The sequence below is a fragment of the Anopheles maculipalpis genome, chromosome 2RL (genome assembly GCF_943734695.1).
Source record: "Anopheles maculipalpis chromosome 2RL, idAnoMacuDA_375_x, whole genome shotgun sequence".
NCBI classification, from domain to species: domain Eukaryota; kingdom Metazoa; phylum Arthropoda; class Insecta; order Diptera; family Culicidae; genus Anopheles; species Anopheles maculipalpis.
The window spans coordinates 29976146-30003936 of record NC_064871.1 but is presented as its reverse complement, the minus strand read 5'-3'; the positions used below and the strand labels follow the sequence as shown (position 1 = coordinate 30003936).

Genomic DNA, 27791 nt, shown 5'->3' with positions numbered 1-27791 from the left:
GCAACGGCCCCACAGTAAAGCTGGACCGGAACGCAACGGCCACGACGATGAAGACTCGCCTGACGACGCTTACGTGGCGTGGATCCGCATCAGTCGATCCACGGTTTTCCGCCGCAATGCTACCGTGGTCCATCGCCGACATTAGAAACCACGAAAGTTATGTAACGGTAAGTGAATTCCCCCTCTCTCCCGAATAATGGTCGTCTTCTTCGGTGACCAAAACATCACCAGATACGAAAAAATCTCGACAAAGCAACACCAACTCCGATCACTGTCCTCAGTAGCTTTAAAGCGTGTTTCACATTCGGTGACCTTCTCCCTAGACAGCATGCTGCATGGAAGTGCTTAGGCAAAACAGTTTTTATTTTGCAAAACAAGCAAACCAGCAAACTCCAAATGCTTGGTCCCAATGGGGAGGATATAAAACTACCCCCAAACACACACAAACATACCAAAACCGGAACACCGCCTTGGGTATGGCTTTGGGCAGTCATACACTCCAAACGGACCAACGCTCAGCCAACCGTCAAATCTGAACATCCTTGTCCCGTCATTGTCCGTTACAGAATTGCTCCCGCGTGCATACCATCGGGCGCAATCCTCCCATCCTGTCCCTGCCCGACCCATCCTTCCAACGTCCTTTTCAACCGTCCGTCAGCGCAACATCCTTCGCCGATTTGAGCGTGGAAAATATCGATTTACCATCGGAAATGCGTTCGCAACACGGGTACGCATTTCGCGATTGAATTGTTTGACGGTTTTGTTGGGCTCCCCCTTTCGGTCTGTATGTGTGCAGAAAGTATGTTTGCGCGCGCTGGCGTGTGCGTGTGTGTGTGTGTGCGTATATACTAGAAACAACAGTTGAAGATGGCGGAGTCAACCAAAAACCCATCCATCCGCCTAACGAGATTACGTTCTCATCAATTATTAACAAGTCAAACAGGGCCCGCCAAATCCGGCCTGAACTGTCGACGTCGACGACTACATGGGTCGCGGTTGGAACATTTCATTGGGGCGTCACTGGAGGAAAGTATTTTTTTACGATAGTGCTAGCACATCCTTTATGTGTCGGGATAATACGAGTCAACCGATTACTTTGTATCTTCTCGTACGACATTTATCTGTAAAGTGGGAACAATTTGACATTTTGCGCCATTACTTTGCTGAAGGTATGCAACGGAGGACTTCCAGTTGTTTACAATCAGAAAAATGTTTACCGCATGTTATATTGAATGAACCTTAGTACTGGTGGGTAATGTTGATTATCTACTAAGTCATGCTAGGTCTGCTAAATTAATTTTGCTATCCATTCCACGTAAACGAATGGCTGATGTCTGCTTGAAAAAAAGTGTACAGATGTAAGGCATCCAAGCTGGACATACCATAAATCATGATTTGGCTTTGGTACAACTTCAAAACCCTTTGGCCTTTTGGCTACTGACTTCCTTAACTTAGCTGGATAGGACTACTGGACATTACGTACGAGAAACCGGTCTAGACGGAATTTGCTTCCGTTCCTGCCGTACAAAGACTATATCTGAAGAATATTTACCTCAAGTTCTATTTGAGTATAATACTTGCTGATAATGTTGATGATCTCCTCAATCATGCTCGATCTACCGTAGTAGATTTGTTGGCTTGTTGGATTATTATTGTATAAAAGCTTAGAGTGATTAGAGTTTATTCTTTCCTTTAAGTAGATTTGTAATGCATACTTCTTAAACGTTTGTTTCGTCTTATGTTAGAATCATGTCCCTTAGAATCATGCCTTAGTTCATAGTAATTTTACTAACTTCGTCATCGTTCTAGTCAGCTACAAAGCCTTAAAGTAACCATAAAATTCGTAAATTTTGGTAGCTTCTTTCATACATATATATTTCATCAAATAACGCGATTTCATAAGTTATGCTAATAAAGCAAAACTGTCTCTGTAATCAAGACAGTAAATGGCAATAATGTTGGATTCAAATTATTATTTTAATTACATTCTTTCGTCGTCTTTTGGGCACAACAAAAAGCTATCCAAACCCTATAAATATTCAACAGCAAAGATGAAACCTCCTTACCTTCTTACTTTACACTACTTTTCAAAGCAATTTATGCGCTGTTTGTTAGCTGTCGAGTTCCGAGGGTGTGACATAAATATTACACGCAGACAATTATAAATTCGGTAAATAAAATTTGCATAAATTAAACACGGCGCTGTAAACTGATTTCTCCAGCAGCATGCGCACCATGTCCATTGTGTCGTGTTAATTGTGAGCTTTCGTTGGCTTTCTCCAATATGCTTTAGCGTTGTCAGATTGTCTTTGGCGAGTAAACTAAGTTTCATCGAAGTTAATGTAAGTACGTTAACGTAAAGCAAACTGTCATCACAACTTGCTGCCAGGATTTAATTAAAGGTAAATCTTGCAGTTTCTTGTGCGAGAGAGTTCGCACTAGCCAGCCTCATGCAATACGGTTAGGTTGGAAATGTGGTTAAGAGTCCCTCCATTGAAAGGCCTATCAGTTGGTGACTTTTCTGAGCTAACGAAGTACGGTTAACTAAGTTAGACACGTTGAAAATGATCCTACTATCGTGGGTCTGCTGAAAGAGAGCTCTGATGCAAGCAGAATGGACAACGGAACGATGCACATTCTTTGCATGCCGAAAGGCACATTTCGGTCTACAAGCAAGTATGTGTCTTCCAGCTAGACAAAATTTAAACTATCTACCAAATTGAGTGACCCCACTAGAATCCAAGCTTGATGAAGGGTTTCAGTTCGTTCGTACAGAGAAGAAAATTAATTACCGACAGGAAAAGCCTTCATTTGCGCTAACTGCCATTAAAATTGCGATAAAACGGAAGGAGCTGGTGTACCATTTTCTAAAGACTTTGGAAGGTCTAGCGTCTAATATCTGTTAGTGACATGACAACATCAGCATAGATGGACGAGGTGTCAGTGTTCAACTGTCACGTTAAAACTCAAACCTTAGAAAGAGAGCTTTCAATAATTTAATTTTAAATAATTTCAAAAACTTTAATATGCCGTAGCATGCGCCAGTACATTCCAGATATTCCCATTACAATATGTTTCCTTTAGGTCCCAGCTCAGCTTCATCTCTCAGGCTGCCGCCTACCCTGGGGCTATTTCAGTACAATACGTGTTTTGTGCATTACACAACCTTGCTTTGGCGGCCTTAAAAAACCCCGCTAGTTATGGCTTCCTTCCCAACCAGATGAAAAACTTTGCAAGGCATATGCCTCTGTTCTGCACTGTCTCAAAAATCCTTTTTCCTTTTGACATCCTTTTCTCTTGGCTGCTGTCTATCTAGCTTTCGTTACACTTTCAAGCCGTTGCCTTTTGAAGTGAGTGGATTTATTGTCCTCGTGGGAGCCACCCGTTTCAGAATAGGCCGCACCACACCGAAAGCAATCCAAAAAGCTATCCTTGCTGGGTGAGGCTGGTGCAAATGGCGATGAGTCTTCTTTCTCCGTGATGGGAATTCGCACCGAGAGTATAAAAGGATGGTTTGGAGTAGTTTCGTTCTCATGCCGTCTCCCTTTTTATCGACAGGCTTGGGGAAGCGTTTTCTTGCTGGCTGGAGGACACAGTCCTCCAGTTCCAATTAGTGCCGGAGAAGAGTTTTGTGCGTTGGTGTTGTTAAATTGGACCATGTCCGGATGTCGCTGCTTCTGGCGGGTAATTCTGACCACTTCGGGTTGTAAGCTGTGTAGTAGTTAGTGGGCTAGCACATTTTTTCACGGTTGGGTTCTGAAGAAAACTCAACAAAAAGATAAGGAAAAAGCTTCCGGACTGTTACGAACGAGAATAGGTATTTTTCCTCACTATAAATGTCTTCGTTATCGACCGGTTAGTACGGTAACCGGTCGCATTACTGTCGAGCCACATTAGGCGATATCTTGCCTTCTCGTAAAATCCCACCAGAAACTGGGCAAAAAAAGAGTAGCGCGAGAAGAAACGTAAAATGGGGTTGTTTTTGAACAGTTATTTGAAGAGCAGCTCAAAAAATGAGACATCCCATGGATAGAACTGGCTGTCTAACCTTTGACAGCTTAACTGCACACAGGCACACTTTATCGTTGCTCGTATCCATAAAGTTTTCCGCCGGATTAGCTCCGACAAGCTGCCGTTTGGATCCTTTCCTTTAGAGTCCGAGCACAAGAGGCGCAAGAGTGCCAGAAGAAGGGGTCTTACAACAGACACTTTAAATTAAACTTTTCACCGGTACAACTGAGTAGAGTGTGTTCTATGGAAAAAGCAAAACCAAGAGCTTTATGGACCGTACACCCTCTCATTATAAGTCTTTTCGTTATGAGCGCAAAAGCATATCCGGTGAGCTGCAGTATGGTTCAACATTTGATGGAGTTTATTGTACAGATGTTAACAATTCCCGTTGACATGTGTTTCGCAGATTAAAGTATGATTTTTATTATTTAATGTGGATTGATGTTAGAACTTTAGTAGTAGAAAAAGTTGTATAGAAAAGCATATCTATATGTGGAATGAAGTTCTTGGCAAGGAACGTTATTAGATTAATATATCAAAACGTCGGCCGTAGAACAGTTGGACGTGGAGATTGGAGGAGCATGGAGACGTAAAATTTTGCAACAAATCATGTCCAAAATTATGGATGAACGTGTGAAAATAAGAAGCTTATGTGAACAGAATATATTGAAGTATGTATAACACAATTTCGCATATAAAAGCGTTCATCTTCGAACGATACTTGTGAACTATTGCTTTAAAGCTCTCTAGCCAAATGCTAACGAGGACACAAGATTTTTCGTCACTAAAAACTAAAGAAACTTTCCGCTGCACACCTTCGCTTTAGTCTAGCCGCAACCGACGATCAAACGAATCATTTTAACACCCTCCGGACGTAGTTGTTCGTTTCCGGTGATCCAGACGAGATTGTCCTTTGGGAGTTTATCATGATTTATCGTTTCCAGCACTGCTCAACATCAGCACACGCACACAACGATGATTTGATTTCATGTGCTTCGCACACTAACCAATATCTGTTTCTCTTTCTTCCTTTTCTGCCGGTTTTCCCAGCTATCTGTCGGTGTGGAGGATGGAGTGCTGGCAGCATACAACACGGACTTTGAGCTACAGTTCGAGCACAAGCTCAAGTACATTCTCGGATATTGCAGGTAAGGACAACTGCCCCAGAGCTATTCGCCAGTGTGAGGGAATGAATGGAATGATAGCAATTTCTTGAATTTTCATTTTCTTTCCTCCATTTCTATTCGCTCCAACGCCCGCCAGAGTGATCGTCAAGCAGGAAAAGGGCAAAAAGAATTCCGACTTTCTAATACCGAAAGCGGCCAGCACACGACCACAACCAATCACGATCGGCAATGACAGTGTGGCGGAAATCTTTGGACCGGAGTTTGGGCTGGTGTATCTGCTGAAGAATCCACAGGATCCACTGCTGCACATACACTTTTACGAGTGTGAAAAGTACGAGCAGGTAAGTTTTGTTGGTGTTTTGAGGCTTGAAGAAACCCACTTGTCTTGCTGAGAGTTGGATAATTTGTCTTGGAATGCGTCACAGTTCTCTTGTTGATGTAATATTTAATTTAGCTAAATAGCCTAGGCTAAATAGTATCCGGAACTAATCAAATACAACAGCAATGAAGTCAACTTGGCCTAGGCAAAGACAATAAAAGAATAGGTCAGTGTTGCTTGTTGCCGCGTTGCCCTTGCAAGGTTTGGACCACGCACACCCAACCCGACAATATCTCGGTTAAAATTTATCTACATAAAGACACGCACATAAATACCACCGGTTTTCATAGCCCATGTGAAGCTTTCACTCGGTTTAGCTAACCGCGAAAGAGGGTACGTTAAGTGCAAACGTTACGCGGAAACTATCGGTCTGTGTAGGGTGCTACACGTGCTTTCACACAATCATCGTCGTTAACCGAGGCTATTTCCTGTGGAATGCAAAGCTTAACCGGTCAGGTGCTAATGATACACAGCGCGCAACATTCTTGGGACGTACAATGTTCATTAAGGTACTATTCGTATGTTAATTATCTCATTAGGTAAGCTTGTGTCTGTTGTGCGCTCTCCCAATGCGAGAAAGCTTGTTGATCCGTCTGTCAATACACCATAAACGCCAGGATGACCATGGTGTGAGATAATATTTCGTCCCACTGGTAAATTGCTTCATTAAGCGAACGCAGTATCAAAGGGTCGCCTGTATGTGTGTTTATACTGATCAATTTCTGCACGAGCAGTTGAAGCAATCCTGGATCAGCAATTTTTGTCCATTCACCGCACGTTTACGTTTTCTTCTTTTGTGTATTAAGAGTACACAAAGTGGTGAAGCTAAACCAACAGAATCCACCATCGCTTGCTTATTTTTGGGACCATTTTTAGCAAGGCGGTCACGACAAAGGTAGGATTATTAGCGCCCCATGTTGGTGATTATGGTTCATGCTACCGCCCAGCAGAGGGCGGTTCACAATCAACGAAACAACGCGGGCAGGTAGATTGTTGTATCAACAACAGGCAAGAGAGATTTGGCTCAACAAAGTCAACAGTGCTGATGATGTTCATTCGTCTTTCACCGGCAGAGTTTTTCTTTATCGTTACGGTGATAATGAATAATGATCTACCGTTTACGAAATGGTTCTTCAACTGGCGACGGTCATCGGATGGCGACGGTGGGCCGTTTTATCTATCCCTCTTACCATCCGAGAGTCTACAAAGAAAAATCCACCACTGGATATGCGGCATACCGGTAAATCATCAAAAATGCCAATCGGCACGAAATCCAGCTTTGCTTTGCGTGACTACCACCGTGTACTTTTTGACGTAGTCAACTTCTGCACAGTTCACCATAGTCTACGTCCCCACCGACGTTCTTTTCGCATTTGTTGTACCAAAAACACAAAAAAAGAGAGGACGAGACAAATAGACGAACTGACGAAGGGACAGCGATACGAGAGAGTTTGCCACAACCGCCGTTTGAAGTGGTTCCAGTACTGTGATTTGTGATATCGTGTCGAAGCCTGAAGCCCACCACCGGTAGAGCTTATGGGACGCCGACGGTAGGCGAATTCACCTCTGCGTGACTAGAACTTTTTTTCGTGTTCCCGCGAGAGAGTCCCAAAACTAGTAGCGGAAGGCAGACCTTTTTTTTTGGAGATACCTCGCGAACTCTGAAATAAATCTGACCAGTGCTGGTTTACGCACGAGGGTGCCTTTGTTGTTACTGTGGTGAGTCAATGTGTCATTCCGTACACTGTCAGCGACTGGCACCAAGTAAGCCAATCCTGAACACGCAGCAGCAGTAGCAGATGAAGAGATTCGAAAGTATTCCAATTGTTCTTTGCAATTGATGCCATAAAGTGGTGTGGCTGGTGGTGGCGTTCGTGCAGAGAATGAATTGTGCCGAAATGTCCTTGGGGATTGTACGATGAGAAACTTTAAAGCGGACGGAAATTACAGCATTACAGGTGTAATTGGAGTATGGTCACCGCATGCAACAAGGTCTCTAACGATCTCTTGTGTATCGGTCAGCAAATATGTGGCCTCATTTCTTGCGGAGCGTTGCTAGAAGTTGTTAGAATTTGATCAAAGATTACAATTATAAGCCTAATGAAAATTTGATTACAAATCAAGCCACATTAAACATTACTTTGGTTGAAGAGTATCGGGAGGAGGAGGAGTGATGATGGCCGAGACGATAGTGACGCAATTCTTTCACAATGCAAGAATGGGTAGAAAATCCAATCTGCAAACTGTCGTCCGTGCTTAGGACTGACTGGTTTATTTCTCCTTCTTCGTCTCGGTTTAACGACCTACTTGGGTCACGCCGACCATCTAAACTTGCTAAACTCAAATACATCAAATGGCTTGCTAAACTTATCAATACATCGTAGATGAATAGTCAGTCCTCAAACTACGGGGGAACGTCCCGGACGAGACTTGAACCCCAGTCTTGTCATGTGAAGACCGGCGCCTCTCCCGCCTTACCACTGGGCCAATTTTGACCTATTTTGGTTGTTCTTCTTAGCTTAACGAACTCAAAGATCACGCCAGCCATCGAATGGGTTACTAGACTTAAGTCAACACCAGAGCCAGAAGCCAGATATTCGCATGCCTAGTCCTTCCAAGGTTGTAGTGCCAAAAGAAGCAGAAGGTGAATGACTCAATTATTAAACAAATTAAAAATAAAATCCATCTTCGTCACTATTTGCCCGATTATTCTCATTTCCACCGAGCACACGTGCTTTCTCTACATACGCCAATGTATTCACCATCTTCTCACCACCGAGTAATCCGTTTTCCTCACGCTACAAAGGAAACATTTCGGTTCGTATGACTGTAGGAAACACTATGGTACAATACATGCAAACACGGGCACACGTAAACCGTTGCGGTCCGAAGTTTCATCCATCGATCGTCGCCATTACAACTACACACAGACACGCGAATCCTGCAATACAACACGCCGCTGGCGCATGATGACGGTTGGGATGTATTACGTCTATGGCTGTGGCCATATGCATCGCATCAGGTATGTGTTGTGTTGTTGGGCCATTTCGTCATCGTCATCAGTAGAAAAACACACATACCGAAACACACGACGAAGTCTGTCTGTCAACGAAGTGTAATTCTGACAGCTGCTCAACGTTTACGATCGTGTCGCCATCGTCGACTGATCGTGTTGCGCGCTTCGGTGTATGCCTTTCTTCCGGATGTGCCACATGTTAGTTGAATTTTTCCACCCGATCCTAACACATTCACCGCGTCGAAATTGTGTCGAGTCGAGTGTGTCGAACAAAAAATTAGGTTCCCAAAAACTACGGTCAAGGCAAGGTGTGTGCAAGCAAGCAACATAAAAATCACTGTGTCCACAGTGCGAAGAACAAACGTGAAGTTCGAGAGTGTTCTTCGATTCGGTTACCGGCCCGCGGTTTCACTGCAAGCATTGCAAAGCTTGGTGGAAAACAAACCAATCGCGAGTGGCAAGAGAGTTTTCCCGAAAATAAAAATGTTACGATAATTTTCGTCGACAGGAAAGTGTTATGATAATGAGCTACCAGTGGTGTATCTGTCTCTGAATGCTTACGTTAACGAGGAGAAAACTAATCACGCTAAGTGCGTTTTGGTGCACGGTGCCTCCGTCCTTGAGAGTGTTTTTTCGGTGTCACCTGTTACGAAACCGGATGGGGTGAAGTGTTGATGCGATCGCTTCACTTCCTTCCGGGAATGGTTACCATTTGGGCGGGCATAGTTCACTCACTTTATCCTTGTGTACCAGGTCGCGAAGCTGTTAAGCATAATTTATTCACCCTATGTGTGACTTCATTTGTTCGGACATCTTTCCCGCTTGGATGAACTTGTTAAGATAATTTACTACCTCTAACAGCATAATCGCTTATCATTTGCGTGATTATTGTTTTGTTTTGCCATACTGCAACGTTTCAAAGAACATCTTAGAGAAACAAATGCTTCATTCTACGCCCAACTTTAATACCCAAAACAATGTAACGACAACGGCTCCATCCGTACAGCATTGATCTTCGGTCGTTGTGTGGATGTGAGCGTTCGCTGCCTTTGGTTGTGAGAGTGTCTATTTTCACGTTTCCCTTTCTTCCCCACGATACAGAGACTTATTTTTAAACAAAGTCAATTAAATCAGGCCAACACTCCGCGCCATGAGACTGTGCCGACTTTTGCCGACTCGTATCTTACTGCACACGGTCGGGGCAGAGCGATACGTGTGTGATTTGACCTGCGTAGTTTTATTTGGGCAAGAGTTTCATGTTGTCAAAATTATTTCATTCTGTGTTCTTTGATACTTGCTGAAGAATTTAGTTTGTTTGCTAAGTCTTTTGTTTTTATCATAACTTTCACGACTACTTTTTGCTACAAGACTTCATTGACTTACGGTTTTCACCACACGCAACAAGATTTTGTTTACTCTCCCGAGAACCCATCCATCACTCTGGTCTGACATTATCTGGCGAGCGAGAGCTAATTTGTCCGGGTTCTTTTGCAAATGCTTCTTACCGGTTTACTGGAAACATCCTTCCTTTAGAACGCCGAGCCCTATACGATACAAACGAACTTGTCTTAGTCCAAGCAGCATCGAAGCGCCAACATCGTTCCAAAGGCGTGCCTTTGTTCAATCGACAAATTGAAAGCCATCGTCCGTGCGCGACGTACCATTCGCAATAGGACCGGTGTAGCGGTAGCGGAGCGGCCCGACTGGTCGAAGTGGGGGAAGCCGTAACAAATCAAGTGCAATAGAAACGCGACCCGACCATCGGGTGCCCCGAAAACGATTGTGCACGGGGTAAACAAATCAATAAAATTGGCATCAACTCGGTAGAGAGCGGACCACCACCGACGGTGGGTGGCTCAAAGAAGCGCCCAGTGAAAGAGTGTTGCTCTTAATTGGAAGCAATTGGTGCTGATTGAGTTCCGGGACGGGTTAGAGTGTTTTTGGAGCGCGCGTGTGTAGTGACGATACACCTTCGAAGGTGTGTGTGTGTGTGTGTGTGTTTGTGGAGTTGGCGTCAGTTTGTCCTTTTGCCAAACAGCTGTTGAACCCGTCTGTAAGAAAGTGTAAGAAGAGACACGAACAATGTTTACCTTGCCACTGTATAAGGACAGCGTCATGGTCACCTCCTGGAGTGATGCTTCGTCCTACCGGATGAAGAAGAACGTAAGTAGCACTCGTGTGTTTGTTTGTGTGCGTTTGTATGTGTGTGCTGTCACGTGTCACACCTTACTGGGCGCTTCCATCGCCATTCACCAGGCGTCTCCATCGACATACACTAGGCGCCTCCATCAATGCCAGAGCGGGCCCACCGGTACAAAGGTTAATGCTGATGGAACAGAAAATCGAACAAACTGATATTGGGGCCACAATCGATGAGCATAATAACGCTGCGGTACTACCCGCTGACTGCCATTTGGGGGGCAATAAAGCTCATCTCCTTGTACGGGCCACTCGAAACGACGCGCACCATTTTCATACACATCTGCATCTCCCTTTCTTCGTATTCGTCTCTCTCTCTCTTCCTTCCTTGTCCATTTCGCTATTATAGAACGCTGTTCCCTCTAATTTTCCACCAAATTTTGGTCGGCAATTTCGCGAAAGGTTTCAAACGCTATCCTCCCTCTGGTGGATCATTGCGAAGCTGGTGGTACCTAAACCGCTCCAAAACCAGTATAATTTATTCATGAACTCGGGCCGTGTGAAACCCCAGTCACCGATACATGTGTGTGGCTTTCAGTTACCTTTTTCGTGCGTTGGAACTTTTTTTCTTACTGTCCAACCTTCTCTTCTTGGGAAGCTGTGGCTGTTCATCGTTCGGCTCATAATCGTGCCTTATCCCGTCGAAAGATAAAAAGAGATTGCTATCTCGCTTCTATTTAGTGGCGAACAAATCCAAAACTGTTAGCTAAACTCATGGAAGAGCGTGTACATGAGCGTAAGAGTTGGATGCCTTACATGAGCTGTTTGGTGGCAGCAATCATGCATCTGGGCTCATTTTATCGTAACCAATTTATCTTACACCAGCAGCGGCTTATTACTAACGGTAGAGCAACATCAGCTGAGCACGAATATTTTATTTTCTACAGCTGCACACCGGCAAAAGAATCGTTGGTGTGATTGACCCTGAGGAGTTAATCAGTGGTTTACCTGGAATGTTGATGATTCCATCTCAGCATGCCGGTGATGGAAAAACTATTTCGGAAGAAATATTATTTTTTGGCCAACAAAACATGGAGGGCGAGGGCGTCATTAAACGAATCACTCCAAGGTATTGGACGCTAATTGGTTTTTAGTTTTTGCTGCTGCAATTAAATACTGATAAAGCAGCGAATAATAATTTTGCCATTTCGGTCATTTTGTAGCCCAGCGTAGCAACAAAACAGCTGTTTGGAAGATCTTTTTCGAATCACTTTCATTCATTCTGTTTAGTGACATAAGCAATTGTAGAGCTTAGTTTGTATCCCAAACAAATTTGCTCCTTCTCTCTCGCTCTCTCTTTCTTGGTCTGCAAGAGTCATAGCTCTTCAGCTAGACGGAAAACGATCGTCTTCATTACGAGCTTGTCAGTCAAAATGTCAGCCCAAACCGAATACGGGGTAAAATTATCTGCACACTCTTTCCACGCCAAGTCGCCGTTTATGATTAAGCAGTGTGTTGATGGATTTGTACGAGTCTTGGAATGTTTTGTGTCTCCATAATTTTGCTTCGTTTGATAATGTACCGTACTCTAGTATTGTTCATTGCTTTGAAGGTTTTCCTACCACGCAGCAAATACTTTCTATCACCACTACACAACGCTGGAAATGGTTGGTGTCGTTCACACATCAGCGCATTCGTATTTCTCCAGAAGCAATTATGCACACAATATACGAAAATTCCTGTCACGGGATGGAGTGTGAAAGCAACGAGCTGGAAATTCTCTTAATCCGAGGCTTTCGTTTGAAATGGACAATGTGGACACACATAGCACGGCACACAGCACTTCGTTCGCATTACACACAGACCAGCAGTATGGTATATGTGTACTTCGTTGCCGGTACAGACAAAATGAACGAACGGACGATGTTTAGGATTATGGCTTTCCACGACTGTTCGTTGATGGTGCCTAGTTGTGTCAGTAACTAGCAACGTAGTCGACACGTTTTTCACACTATTGTGCTGAAACGGTTAACACACCAACACACACCGTCGGGGATAGAAATATCGTGCCTAGTGACCGTACAATCCTTGTTGCTCTGTGCGATAATTAGTTCAAAATTGTATTCTTTTGTCGTTGTATTGCGGACCTTATGTACTTGAATGTAATAGTTTTATAACTGGTTTTCTCTATTTTGTTACCTAAAATTTGTTTAAATTTGAAATACATGAAAACAGGAGATAAATAACACTTGTATGCAGTTTCTTGAACTCTGTTTGTCACTATTTAATAAGTAAAAATACTCAAGCCCAAGCAAGGGTTTGCGTTGTAAACAGACCCGCCAGTTGAGATGAGATTCGAATTCACAACTTTCCGTGAGTGAAATGAAACCCTTGGCCTCGGATATTGAATCTTTGGAAGCATTTATTGAGGCTGTCATCAAAAAAGCTCGACTAGAAATTCTTGCTCAGGTCCGGAAGGTATTGGATACTGGGTCCGATCTTTTATACGGCTAGTGTCGGTGCCTCTTGGCTAGCGGATCACTCTGTAGCATATACTTACTTAATTACTTATCGGGACGAACCGATGTTTGAGGTGATCACGGCAGAAACAAGTATCGTATCCTATCCGGAGCATTTTCCCGCAGTAAGGACTGCCATTCCAATATTTCTGTCTTTATCAAAGGTGCAACAACACTAAGGATGGTGTCCTGAATAGGTCCTGTTCTATGCATGTGCTAGGTTTATCCAATTCTTATCAAATATCAAATCCTTAGCGCCCGGCTAATATGATTAGCTTTTTAATTGGACGATCATCATACGACTGTCAATATTCCAATGGCTCCTTATCATTATCCTTTTGAACGCGTTGTAGAGAAATTGGTCTATTTTAGATAGAGTCCATGCCTCAGAGTCGTATGTGCGCACTGATAACCATAATGTTCTATACAGTCGCATCGAGGGATGGGTTTTCTCCAATGATTCCCCCTTTCTACCACATGAGAAGTCCACGAGGGAGGTTCTTAGCTGCCGGTAAGAGCCGAACTATTTTTCCCTTTAATCCTCTATCCCTCATAAACGTTTGGCCTTCCTTCATCTACCTCCGGTTCTGCAGCGACTAGGGTGCGGCCACATTCGCCTCGATCGTTCAGGCTTCTTCTACCAAGATTATTCCGTCAGGTCGATCGCACGATATGTTTATGGAGGAAGGGATAGACACCAGGATCACTGAATGTCTCCATCTTGAATGACCTCCGACCTTCGTCCATCTAGTTTTTGTTGGTGGCAGTCTACTGCAACTGCGATTAGAATTATATCTCTCACGAAGCTCTGATAGGATTGGCTCAAGGTGCGCAGCAAGATCCGCAGACACTGTGCCCTCTCTTCGTTTCTTTGATACAGGACTTTGGCCGTGATGCGACGTGTGGCATGCGTGAGTTGCGTGGATGTTTGTATCTCAATGCTACCGAGACTGCCGGACGCCAATGTCAAGTAACACACGTTGCGTCTTCTACTTGTGGTGGAGATATACCCTGACTTGGTACGATGTAGAGGTAACAGTCTTTACGCGTGTTTAGACGGAAGAAACAGGGAAGTACTGACTATTATACTACGTGATGTCAATAAGTCTCATAATCCATTAGAAGGCCGGCATGGCCAGGGAGGTCGTTAAGCCAAGAAGAAAATACTGGAAAAAAGTTATCCACAAAAATGTTAAAAATTTCATCATCAAACAAGAACAAACCTATCATCATTCCCCAGACGAGAGTATCATTTAAAAAATCCCACAAGCGATAAGCTCACCTTTATTGATTGTCTGTAACCGTAAAAGCGTAAAGAAAATAAACCTGTCGACAGTTGCGCTTTTCTTTTCTTTTTGCTATCCCTTAATCGAATGGTCAGCTCCTGCGGTATGCTGTGCCGTGTACTGCTCACCCTCACACTGCATTAAGGAACCGCTTTGCTTTTGGTATTACGGTTCGGGGAAACGTTTCCGATCTAAAAATAATGATCTCACCTTCGTATAAGCTTACATATCCGAGCCATCCGAGAAGTGTTTCAGTGCTTTTATCGTTACGAGAGCGCTCCCGTTTTTCGATCGGAATAACATGAATTTCTCGAGTCGCAAATCTCATTTTAATGGCTATCGAAGATAAGAGTGGAAGATCATATTTGCTTCATGTTTTTGACTGAGGAATCGTTAGGGAATGATAGTAATTGTTTAAGGTGGGTTGGCGTACAAGGTGGGATTGGGTTTTGCACCAGAAAAAGCTATTTAAACGTACAAACTAAGCCGTAGAGTTCTGGATCTAATGGTTTGCTCGATTGGCCGTTGTTCCTGGTGTACCATACTAAATGCATTAAAGTGCGTAATATTATTCATATAACATCCTGTAAAAACTTGTTATATGTTAATAACTACATTGTACACTGTGTTAGCGTACTCATTATCCTTATAATTCAACTATCATAAACATAAATAATATTCCAGAATGCACGCACGCAACCATCTAATCAGATGTTTAATTATGAACCTTCGCTTATTTTATCCCTCATCTAGTTTAACTTTTAAAAAGTTTGACCCAAAAGCGTTATAATGAGCAAGCTTTATATTTTTAAGATTATGCATTAAAAACTTGCTGTTAATTATTGGGTTTTTTTGTTGCTATCGATTAAAAAGGAAAGAAAAACGTTTGCAAGTTCATTATCCATTCATTAGGTAATCGGAAAAGTTGAAAATCCTTCGATTTACTGCCCAAGTTTATCCAGCTTCTTTCTGCTTCGGCTTCTGCTTGCGAACGATCTATTCAAAATCTATTGAAAAATGTTGGTCTGGGGAAATTGTTTTAAAAATCGGGACACTTTTACGACATCAAGAGGCGAATGTAGTATTAAAGAATCAATGCCCCTACAAATAAATGAGACTTATTAACAAACTTCTTCGACGTGATTACGTCTGGTTCATCTCGGACGAAATAAAAAGAACAATCTCGCTTTTGAAACACTTAGCATTAAAGTTCAGTGTGCTATAATTCCTCAAGCTGGAAGCTCCAATAGCCAACAGTACTTTAATATATTGGATTTAATGAAATTACGTTCAATCTCTCATCTGAATTGCTCCGTTCCTTTGCAATCTTTCTTTCCTGGACTAATAGGCACCAAATATTACATCAACGTTAAAACTTTCATTTTGCCGTTCCAAATGACCTCACCATTCTCGTCACTAATGTGACCCTTTTCCAATAGGTTGATGGTGGGCACTATTAAAAGCGAATCTAAATTTCATTCCATACCCGGCAATTGCTGGGGCAACTCGGTAGGTTCTTTTTTTATTCTTTGGACTTTCTCCCCATCATATGTAATTTTACCACTCATCATAACGTCACCAGGGGACTAGTAATTGAGGTCAAAGGCGATGTTTTCTTTGGTATGGGTGGGGCAGCGTGGGAAAGTAAGCTAAAAAACACTATTTACAGCACTTTGATCGACACCAATGGTTAAACATACGGTTACGTGAGCGTTGTACAGAAGTAATCCGGACCAATATAAAATATTGACTGACGGACACTGTAATGCACACTGGCTGTAGTTCTAAGTTTTGCCTTTCGGTCGGATGTCCAACCAACACACTGCTCAGGAAATCTGCTCAAAATTCGTCCAAAACTACGTATGAAGCTACCAGCTGGCATGGGAAAGCTATTAGGGACGGCACAACGCTCACAATGTTCTGCTCGCAAGTTGTCATAATATCCCCAAGCTCACAGCACACCGTGTATCACACTTCCGGTGTACTGTGCCAAGCGAGTGTCCTGCCGGTGTTTAGGCGATACGACCATTTGCGAATGATGAAAGCTTCCAGAATTGGAGGCCAGCAGTGCTATAAATAAACGAACCGATATTTATGTATTTTTTTTTTTGTGCTCTTCTCTTGCATCTTTTGCTCCACAAATGGACCTTTATGCCACCGTCCCGGTAATGGTAGTCTCGTGCATGATTGATTCTTTCGAGGGTGTGAGATGTGAAGGCCATTTCCTGGCCGCGCAGAGAGCGTAGCCCAGATGACGATGTTGGTGGCTGGGTTGGAGCTTTCCCACGTGTGTGGTTGCCTCAAATGAGGGAAACCAGACACACACACACACACATACAACATGCTCACAAGGGAGATGGTAAATCGAATGAACGATATCAACACAAACCGGAATTTAATTTCGTTTCATACGATACGAAACAGGTTAGCAACCTGCAGCAGGCAGTGTAGTGAAAAAGGGCGAACTACACGTGGTTCCTGGAGTGGCCAGCGTGTTTGATTTGTGCTGTGGAATTAAAAATTTGCTAGCGATGATGATGGGAAAGCAAATGAATCCTTTTTTTTCCCCACTTGAAGAACTTTTTTGTTCCTTGTGGTGAAACTTTTAACATTGTCGGATAACGACAGCAACGGACACCTAATCTCGGACCACAGTTTATGGTTTCTTTTAAGATGTGAAAGATCTGAATGTGGTTTTTTGTTTTTTTGCTGTGTAACTTAAGCTTGGGAAATGCTTGGAAGGAGTAAAAGAACAATAAAACGGTTGAAATGTAGGAAAGTTTTAAAAAGTTTCTTGCTTTTCATATTACTTAAATGCGAGTTGGCGCTCGAGCTGTTCAGAACTATGCACAAGCACTCGCTGATGGATAATCTTCAGAAGGATAGGTCTTTAATTTTGAGCACGTTCTCTACGCCGAGTGGTTCAAGTGTTTTAAATACGTTGTGCTTTCCTCAATGAGCATACTTTTTGCAGAAATGCTGTTCCACGTCCACTCTCAATGTCTCGTTTTATAAACATGTTAGAAGGGCGTCTAGTCCAAGATACCCTGTGTACTGACCTTAAGACACTATTTGATAGTATTCCTATTGACCTTTTACTCACCAAACTAGATAAATGCGCACAGGATGCCATATCTTGGTTGGGATCCTATCTTCGAAATGAATTCCTATCTATACATTTCAGGTCTTTTCGTTAATAATTCTGGTTTTACTCATGAGTGAACCCTCTGGGTGATTCCTTTTGCTGTTCAATGACTATGTAAATGTGCTGCCCACCGATATTGTCCTTACGCATGCTGGTGACCTCAACATTTGACTTTCTTGCCTATTTGGTTTTGCCAATAGACTGTTGGATTATCCGAAGTAATAAGTACTCCTCTCTGTATTACCATCAATTTTACGTGTTTCGTCAAGAATCATTCTTCCCTTAGAGCGCAAGATGCATTCAAGAATTCGCATTATCTTTTGTTGTTTTACTTGTATCTCTTTTTCCTTATTTTATTATGGTTAATTTTATTTTTAAGACACTATTTTAAGGCTGTTCATGGAAATTGTTTTTAACAAATAAAATTAACATAACATCTTCTCATGTACCTTAAATATGGACAACACTCTACTAGCATAAAACGGCTTCTGCTAACAATGCTAAATAATGCTACAGGCAACAAAAACGAAATTTAACAAAATGTTCCAATTTAATATCAAAATTGATGCTACCATACCACCATATATTCGCAACCATATGAAGCAATGGAAATTCAATTTGGCCTAATTAAATCACAAGCATCTCGCGCACATCCTTGAGAAACCTTTGCCGCCGAAAACCCGCCCATTGTTGTAGGGCGATCCAATTTACGCTCAATTTCTCCAACGGCTAAAGATTTTCTTTGCACATTTGCACCACGCTTCCCAGTTGCCCGGTAGTCTGACAGCGTAGCATCGAGCTTCAAGGTGTCACCTTTCCAGGCAATAAAAGTACGGAAACGTTTAGCGTCTCCCACGACGCGGAACCGTCGTAACAGCATCACAGGCACACGAAAAAGTCCACCCATATCTTTCAAGAGGAAGACTTTAAACATGTCGCCCTTGATTGTCGTTGTGTTGCGAAAATTCGACGGTGTTTCGACGGAAGCTAATGGTTGAGAACCGCACGCGACACACAATCATAGGGGAAGGTTTTTTTCCAGAAGAAGGGAACGATATTCCCGTCTATTCTTGGTAGGTTTCAATGAGCTTTTGTTTAAGCAAACCGAGACAAAATGAAACCGTCTTTTTGTCGAGTAGTAACGAACGGATAAGCGTTTTGTGGAGAAAATCTATTTCGGTTCACAGGCACGCACAGAATATGCACGTAGCAGCAAACAGTGCGTGGGTTTAGGAGCGCAAATGGGGCATATTATTTTTGGATTAATCATACGTTGCGCTTGTCAGAGTTCTGGTTCCCGTTTCGCAACGTCAACGATTGCAAAAATTTTGTTTGTTTTCAATTAAAATACATGTATCTACTTATTGAAAATCTTTGTGTTGCAAGGTTATTAACACGTTCGGTACCATGTCACCCGAATTCGGGTGATACTCCCAACTGTGGACAATGCCTCTCATATGAATAATTGCTTTCTTTTGCATGCAATTAGAATTCTCAATTGTACGAATGTGATGCACTATCACGTTTATTGTTCGTGAGGAAGAATCGGAAGAAAAATCCTTGGTAACGAACGTGTTCATATAACACGATTGGACCGAATTGTAAAACCTTAAGCGACTGTAATTACCCTTAAAAGTCATTGGTGCAGTGTAATTGACTAGAATAAATGTCTGCGGGTCAAAGTCAATCACCAATTCAAGTTCAATCCTTACGATCATTGGATCATCTCTAATTGCACTATTTTACATCACTACAACTGGTCCGATATTCGAATTTTTTAAGTGGAAGCAATATCAGTTGAATTTGTTGTTTAAAGTTCAATTGCTGCTTCTTCTCCTTGGCTTGCTCAAGGTTAAGGTCGTTGCATAGACATGGCCAGATCGCCAATCTGTTTCCAGGAAACTCGGTCTAGGGCTGCGATTTCCGACAGGTTTGATTCCAATTGATCCAGCTCGCTGTACTCCTCTACGCCTCGTGCCGAACGGGTCGCTGATGAGCACCTTCCTGGTGGGGCATGAGTACGGCATCCTTATCACGTGCCCCAGCCATCGTATTAGTCCTTAGCACGTGCCCCAGTCCTTAGCACCAGCCGTTCGAAAATGGCGAGAGCATTGGTGTCCTTGGTCAGGATAGTCCAGGACTCGTACCCTTAGAGGACTACCGGATGTATCAGTGCATTTCGTGTGTTGTTGGAGTCTTCTGGATCGCAGGAGTTTGTGGAGTCCGTAGTAGGCACGATTCTCCTGAACAATACGCCTTCGGATTTCGCTGCTTATGTTGTTGTCCGTAGTTACGATCGTACCAAGGTAGCAGAACTCCTCTACCACCTCGAGATTGTCGCTGTCAACTGATACTCTGCATCCGAGTCGGGCGCTAGCAATATCAGTTGAATTTGTTGTTCAAAGTTCAATGGCTGCTTCTTCTCCTTGGCTTGCTCAAGGTTAATGTCGTGGCATAGACATGGCCAGATCGCCAATCTGTTTCTAGGAAACTCGGTCTAGGGCTGCGATTTCCGACAGATTTGATTCCAATTGATCCAGCTCGCTGTACTCCTCTACGCCTCGTGCCGAACGGGTCGCTGATGAGCACCTTCCTGGTGGGGCATGGGGCTCGAAATCATTTGACCATCACCTATGCTACCCTAGATATAGAAAAGGCTTCTAAATCGAAACCAAAACTAATCATTACCTTGCTACGAAAAGTAGAGTTAACCTTCGTTAATGTGTTACTGACTCCACGCGAATTGTTGCTACAATTATTAAACTGCTCAGCGTCCACAAACTTAGCTGCCAAGATCGCGACGCATCATCAACCCTCCCCCATACAAGAAGAAAGTAAACATCGCTAATGTGTAGTTTACTGGGGTGGGCAAGTCACAATTACGTGTCATCATGATGTGCTTCCGTGCCGGAGGCCAAAAATAAATACCTTGCGGATCGAACATGTCATCGATCTACTTGATCTATGAGCAGAAGCGAAAAGGTCTGTATGTGTGTGCGAGAGTGGGCAAAAGATGGTAGTAAAAATGTTGTTTGTATCGAAAGATGAGGTGCTAAATGTTTGATTTACGACTTAACTTCGCTCGAATATAAACACTGGCCCGAATTCTATCCAATCTCACGTGTTTGGGTCACAACTCTGGTGGAATTGTTCATATCTTCCCGTTCACGAAACCGGGCGTATCGCTTCGATTCCCGCGAACAAAAGCCATAAGTGCATCGCGCGCGTATAGGAGGTGCAAGCTGCGCTACAATCCCACATCGTATGCATTTTTCTTTCTTTCTACACACGTAGTACGCACACATACACTTAGGCCCTAATACGTTGGACAACAAACGCTTTGTAATGGTCTCTCCATCAAACGTGAAGTGACGAAGAGTTTGTGAGGACACAGGAGGGTGCACAAAGTTTGAAAGGGGTGCACTGTTAATTAAACAGCAAACCTGTGTTTCGCAGTCAACAGTCAGATGCAGTTACGCGCTGCAGCTGCCCAACTGTAGTAATAACAATCGTAAACGGAGCAGTACAGTGTGTTGCGATAGCTATTTTATCAAACTATCTTTTCTACTGTTCGCGGGTGTTTTCGAATTATTGGTGACATTCGTGTTTCTGTGTGTATGTGCGACATTTATCAGAAAAAAAAACTGTGAGTTACTCGATATATTCTTATGCTACTCGGTTCTCTCGATTCCATTCCAGATGGCGGAACTGATGCAGCAGATGCGCGATCCGGCTACGATCGGGGGCGGCTCGGTTGGCAGCATACCGCAGAGCATCGTTTCGTCCAGCGCGAATGCAAACGATCTTCAGAAAGCACTCCGCAATCAGGGCATCCATTCGACGCCCGCTTCCAATTTGAAGATCTCGGAACAGATGCGCCACGCACAGCATGACAGCAGCCCCACAGTGGCGTATCATCAGCAACACACACAACACCAACCACCACATCCTCACCCGCAGCAGCAGCACCAGCAGTACCAGAATGGGACTCCGAATCGATTGGCCACGTCGAAAAGCTATTCCGGTGGTTTAAATCATTCGGCCGGCGGTGTGAATGGTGGTGCGACTGGTAGCAGTAGCATCTCGTCCAGCCTGTCCTCACTGCCGGACATATCGGCAAACAATTCACACTTCTTCGAGGTGCTGTACGTCGGCAAGATCAAGGTGTCGCACAAGCGCGTTCCGTACACCTTCATCGATGATGCATTGCCCAAGTTCAAGGCGTACGACGCGGAGAAGTTACGCCAGCAGCAGGAAGCCACGCGAAAGGTAGTAGGGTCAATTTTATCACCTTTCGCCCATCATCTTGTCACGTTGATCAATCTTTCTCTCTCTCTCTCTCTCTCGTTGTTCGTACAGCAAAGCACACATGTGAGTGAGGAATCGTCTACGGAAGGTGATAGTCCTCGGCGCAACGAGTCCGATAATACAGGCACGGAGTCAACACCACCGGCACCGGATGATCCGCCCGAAGTCTTCCAGGGTCGTCGTGTCAGCACGTTCGATATTCCAACGAAGAAGATGTAAGTAAAGGGATGGGGAAATCAAATGGTTCCACGATCGTGTTCATCGCTAGTGGAGCGACTAGTTGCTCATGAGCAGGTTTTGTCGGGACCGTATATTTAACGAGAGGTCACAGCAGATCATGGTCATTTCTACTCCAGGGCGAGTTGATGATGGTATATGGTACCCACGTGTGTGTTACAATGTGTGATCCAAGCAATATAGTATTAGTATCACTCAATAGTTCGCGGGAAACACACTCAAACACAGATCAATTGCACATTCACCACCTCACCCACATACAACTATCATCATCCACCTTACCTAACCCATCCACATCGTCCAATTTACGTTCATCTTCAGTGAGAATGATACCGTGGAAGATAGCAATGCGTCCGGCAGTGGTAAAGAAGAATCTAAGGTGGAGGAAAATGGCTCCGCAAACATGCAGCAAGAGAAGCAACAGCAAGAGCAGGAACAGCCGCCCCAGCCCACATCAGTAGCAGCTTCCATAGCAGTAATCACCAAAGAAACTAAGTCAGCATCACCCCAAGAGGAGGAGTAAGTGTGGCCCTGCGAACCATACGGTTTTGTTTAGTTTCACCGTTGATTAGATATTTCGATTAGAGCTTCTCGGAGCTTCGGAGTTCCGAACGTTCCGATGCTTTTGCATGTGTGGGCCAAATCAGGCGATCATTCTCTCTCCCTCTCTATCTCTAAAGGGCGCGCGAGAAGAGGAAGTGCTGTAAAAACTGCTTCTAGTGCTGCTGAATTACAAGTTTTCATCGTTACAAACTTCATCTTTTTTATCTTTATTTATAATAGAAACTTAACTGTACTTCTTTGTTCAGCGTTGTTGTTCTGTGTATTGTTTATCCATGTTTGCATTGAAAAATAGGCTTCCTTTTGGACGACAACTCTGTTCGAATTCTACGTTCAAGCATTGCGCTAGGTCATGGCTGTCTAAAACATAAATGTTTACCTTTCGCCAGTTCGTTCTGGTCCTTTGTAAATACTTGCAACTTCATCTTGACAATAGAATATTTGTAAAAAAAAATCCTCCATTAGAGGCTTACTCATAAAATTCTATTGGTCGCTGATGAGATAAGGTAAGTATCTTCAAACGATGACGACGGCCTTAAAGAAATTTTTCACGGGCGTCGTCAGCCACTCACTCTGATTGATTGTCACATGGACGCTTCGTTTCAGGGCATGTACTTTGAGTTTTGTACAGCAGTGTCCATCTTGTCTGGTCTTGTATTGTTCACAAATTATTTAATTGGATGCGTTGGCTTCTGGGTACAAGTTCTTTAACTTTTTAGTGAACAGGTGAACAATTCTTAAGGACACATAACCCTGCAAAACTGGGATCAGCTGATATTGATCATCCAACGTTTTTGTTCATAGAGTTACAAGTGTTAGTAAAACGAATCTCAGATTGCAGTTCCTGGGCTATATTTAGGCCATAGTTGCTCTAAAACAGCTGATAACTCTGGAATATTTATTCTACACCTTGAAGACATGATTCAAAAGATAGTTGGGAGGACCGTTGCATGTAAAATCTTTAAAATCAGTCTATTTTTTAATGCAAACTTTATGTGGTGTTTTAAATGTCAAGCGTTTAAATTGTTAATTTTTCTATCGTTTTTTAACATCTCTTGTCCGGTAATTTTAAACCGTTAATCGTCTAAAGTGACATAAAACTACCGTATGATTTTAATTACTAACGTATATGTTATCAATACAATAGTTCGACTCGTAGCTACAATTTCCCAATTGTAAACGCAAATACTGAAATATTTGCATGTTAGTCTTGCTTCTAGAACATTGCCACCTAATATCAATACACTAATTTATCCGGGTCTCATTTTTCTAACCCATTCTTCTGTCATAGTGCACCAATACGGCGCGACCGTTCCGCTTCCATTGGATCAATACCGGTAGTTGAGCAGAACCGGACAATGGTATTCCTGATCGGACAGTCCGATCTGCGACTGATCAGCCCGGACCGCAAGCAGGTGCTGCTGCACAAAGCGTTCCGCGATGTGGCCAGCTGTGTGCATGGGCACAAAAATGGCGACCACTTCGGTATCATCTGTCGCGATATGAACAACGACGGTTACATCGGGTACGTGTTCAAATGCCAGTCCGAGCAGGTTGCGGACGATATCGTACACGCAATCTCGCAAGCCTTCTCGGCTTGTTCGGAGCAAGCAAAGCAGAAGGACAAGGCCGCGTCACAGATATTCTCCTGCGAGCACTGTCCAATGCTGTGGTACCATAAGCTGTGCATCGATACCGAGGGCCTAAGCGACAAGAAGACACAGTACATGATCTTCAAGCGTATCGATACAACGCTCACGGAGGACGAACAGCGGCTGCTGATGGAGAAGTACCGGGGAGCGGAAGAAGCGGCCGGCAGTAGCTTGGGAGAGCAAAATCAGTTTCTGATGATGTTGCTGAGGGCACACTGTGAGTCAAAACAGCAGCGACACGTGCATGATACGGTTGAGCATAGGACGGAGTTCCTGAATCAGTATCTCGGTGGCAGTGGTATCTTTATGAAGGCGAAACGTTCGCTTACCAGCTCGTTCGACCATCTGCTGAAGAGGCGTACCAGCAGGGATGATTTTGTAGCAGGAAGTCTTAAGGATTCAAGCTCGACAGGTGAGCTGAAGGATGGTAGCTTTGAACCGGTAACCCGAGCTCGAGCATCGACGATCGGATCAAGCCCTTCGATGGGACGCAAGAATTCGGACGTCGGCAATGGGGCAACGCCACAGCTAAAGTCACCCATGATGGATATGTAAGTAAAGCGAACAAATAGAGTACAAAAGTCGATGTCTAACGATGTTTTTCGCTTCTTTTAGCTTCATCAAGGTTGGCAATAGTCCTCGAGATCATGGCCACGCTGGATCATGGCGGCAGGCGATGCTGCACCGCGTAGTGACCCCATCGAAGAATATGAAAGCTGGCCCAGAAGAATATATGTCACCACTACGCTCGGCCGGCACACCAGCCAAGAAGCGTACTCGAGAAGAGCTGCGAGAACTTTGGCGCGTAGGCATCAAGCAAACAATCATCTTGAACCGCATGGACAAAGAGAACGCCCATCTGCAAGCCCGCCAGCACGAGATCAAATCGAACGAGATACGGCGCGTCAAGCTGGAGTACGACGAAATAACGGTGTGCGATAAGCGGTCGGCTGAACAGTGGGACACGCTGCTGGACAACTGCGCTGCGGGTTCAATCCCAACCAATCAGGCGCTTCTGTATCAGGCGATGAAGAATGGTGTACCACGAACGAAGCGGGGTGAAATCTGGATGTATCTGGCCGAGCAGCATGCGCACCATCATCCGGCCCCGATCGATACGACCAACTTTCCGAACTTTAACACACCGTACCACGTGCTGCTGAAGAACTTGACCGAACACCAGCACGCCATCTTTATTGATTTAGGTTAGTTTCGTCATCGGAATCGTACAATGAAGTAGTGTGAAAATAATGAATCAATTGTTTGTGCAGGTCGTACATTCCCGGATCACAAGTACTATAAGGACGCACTGGGAGTCGGACAGTTGTCGCTGTTTAACCTGCTGAAAGCGTACTCCATTCTCGATCCGGAGCTGGGCTACTGTCAAGGATTGGGATTCATTTGTGCCGTCCTGTTGCTGCACGTGAGTAACTTCAGCGAGTGTCCGTGAGTGCGTAACTTCAACATCTATCTAATTCTCGATTCTTTTCTCTTCCTGCGCTTGCTAAAATCAGCTCGAAGAAGCTGATGCATTCGAGCTGCTCAAGCATCTTATGTTCCGACGACAAATGCGCGCCAAATATCTTCCGGACATGAAACAGTTTCAGCTGCAGCTATACCAACTATCCCGTCTGTTAAAGGATCACATACCCGAGCTGTATGAATGGTTCGACCAGCACGACATTTCACCCACCCTGTACGCCGCCCCCTGGATACTGACCGTCTTCAGCTCACACTTTCCGCTCGGCTTTGTGGTGCGTGTGTTCGATCTGCTCTTTCTCGAATCGTTCGACGTCATCTTTCGGTGTGCGATAGCGCTGCTGGAAGCGCACAAGGAAGCACTGCTGCAGCGTGACAATTTCGAGGACATTATGGATTACCTGAAGAACGTCATTCCCAAGATCGATGCCGAGGTAATGGAGAAGGTTTTTCGGAATGTGTTCCGGTCCGATTTCTCGCGTCAGCTGATCGAATCCCAGGTCGAATATAATGTGCTGCAGGAGGAGATGACGTCGCAGAATCATCACCGGGAAAGCTACAACCGACTGAAGGAGGAGTACCAGCAGCTCAACACGCAGCTTCAGTACTCGCAGTCGAATCTGATGCAGCTAGAAAAGACGCGACTGTTGCAGCAGGACCAGATACAATCGCTGCAAACGCAGGTCCAAACGTTGGAGAACACCGTCCACACGCTTGTGCGGTTCATCGAGCAAACGGTCGATGCACGGTCGGACGCTGTGCTGCCCAATGATGTGTGTCGCATTGTGCAACAGGTGCAGGATCTGCAGCAGCAGCAGCAGCAGCAACAACAGCAAAAGAAACGCTCACCAATATTCGTCGATCGGAAGATTGGCAAATCGATCTCGTTCAACAGCAATCTGGGCCTGGCGCTGAACGTGCTAGAGGAAGGGAACGAACCGGACGGTCCCGGTACGCCAACTAAGAAGAAGCAACCCTACTTCCAAAACTCCTTCACCCAGATCCGCCAGCAGCAGCAGCGGACCAGCCTTTGGCTGCACAAGCTCGACGAATGTAACAGCACCAGCCCGGAGCATGGCGTCGGTAATAGTGTAACGGGCGGCAGTACCGGTGGACTATCGTCGGCCAGCATGAAAGCACTGTCCGGCAACAGTGACGATAGTGGTATAGCGACCCCAATCAGCCCACAGCTGCATGCACCCTCGACCACACCAATGGTAGCCGAAAGCCGACCGCTAGTACCGTTCGAAAACCATCCACTCAGCAGCTGTGGTGATGTAGCGGTACAGTACAACGGTACGACACAGCTAAAGACGCTGAAGCCACGGTCCCAGTCACGGCACGGTTCCGTCTCATCGATCGTAAGCGAAACGGGCAATGAACCACGGCCCCAAGTTGTGACGGATCGAAGTTAACGGCCTTGGCGTGCGATGCCACAGCAATCAAACCAACCGGACATTACATCACGCGTAGCATAAGTAGAAGAAAGACAAATGGGACGGACTCCGTGACGGTTCAGCCGTTCGTTAATGCCAGTCGAAAGTGCAACCGATGTGTTCAACGTGTTCTCTGATACGTTCTTCCATCACCGGAAAGTTGGTTTCCGTCGCACACCGCACACGGGAATGTATCCTGCCCGAACCGTGTAAGGATACTCTCGTTTCTTTGTAATCGTGATTAATACTGCTTGCTCCCTGGCTGGAGCAGCAGTCTAAAGTCTTTATAGACATCAAAAGCTATTCCTTCCTTGATTTGCTGCGCAATCTAGCTCGCGTGTTGTGGGATGTGTGGCAATTGCTTCACAGCATAACGCCAAACAGCAATTACCAGCTGTTCGATCGCTTTCCCCACTGTTAAAGGGGATAAAGATATTTATAGGTAAAGACAGAATCAGAGTAAAAAAGATTCCAACAGTATGGAATTTTCGAAAGC

At 44.3% G+C, this 27791-nt stretch overlaps 1 protein-coding gene across 3 annotated transcripts; it reads left to right on the top strand.

Annotated features, from left to right (window-relative positions):
• LOC126556706 (TBC1 domain family member 1) lies at positions 1 to 27275 on the top strand. Of its 3 annotated transcripts, XM_050212147.1 has the most exons (10): positions 1 to 167; positions 5062 to 5159; positions 5275 to 5479; positions 21322 to 21891; positions 21982 to 22145; positions 22489 to 22686; positions 24020 to 24931; positions 24996 to 25585; positions 25652 to 25803; positions 25895 to 27275. In XM_050212147.1, the coding sequence occupies exons 1-10, from the start codon at positions 48 to 50 to the stop codon at positions 27272 to 27274; spliced, it is 4389 nt and encodes a 1462-aa protein (XP_050068104.1). In that variant the 5' UTR covers positions 1 to 47; the 3' UTR covers position 27275. The 3 variants fall into 3 exon arrangements, with proteins under 3 accessions (XP_050068104.1, XP_050068105.1, XP_050068106.1); XM_050212148.1 differs by lacking the exon at positions 22489 to 22686; XM_050212149.1 differs by lacking the exons at positions 1 to 167; positions 5062 to 5159; positions 5275 to 5479; positions 22489 to 22686 and adding an exon at positions 10616 to 10696.
• The last annotated feature ends 516 nt before the right edge of the window (positions 27276 to 27791 follow it).

Coding starts and splice junctions, on each gene's coding strand:
- LOC126556706 (XM_050212147.1), top strand. CDS start 48: ATGAAGACTCGCCTGACGACGCTTACGTGGCGTGGATCCGCATCAGTC. Junction 22,146..22,488: donor GATATTCCAACGAAGAAGAT/GTAAGTAAAGGG, acceptor GTTCATCTTCAG/TGAGAATGATACCGTGGAAG. Junction 25,586..25,651: donor CGCCATCTTTATTGATTTAG/GTTAGTTTCGTC, acceptor TTGTTTGTGCAG/GTCGTACATTCCCGGATCAC.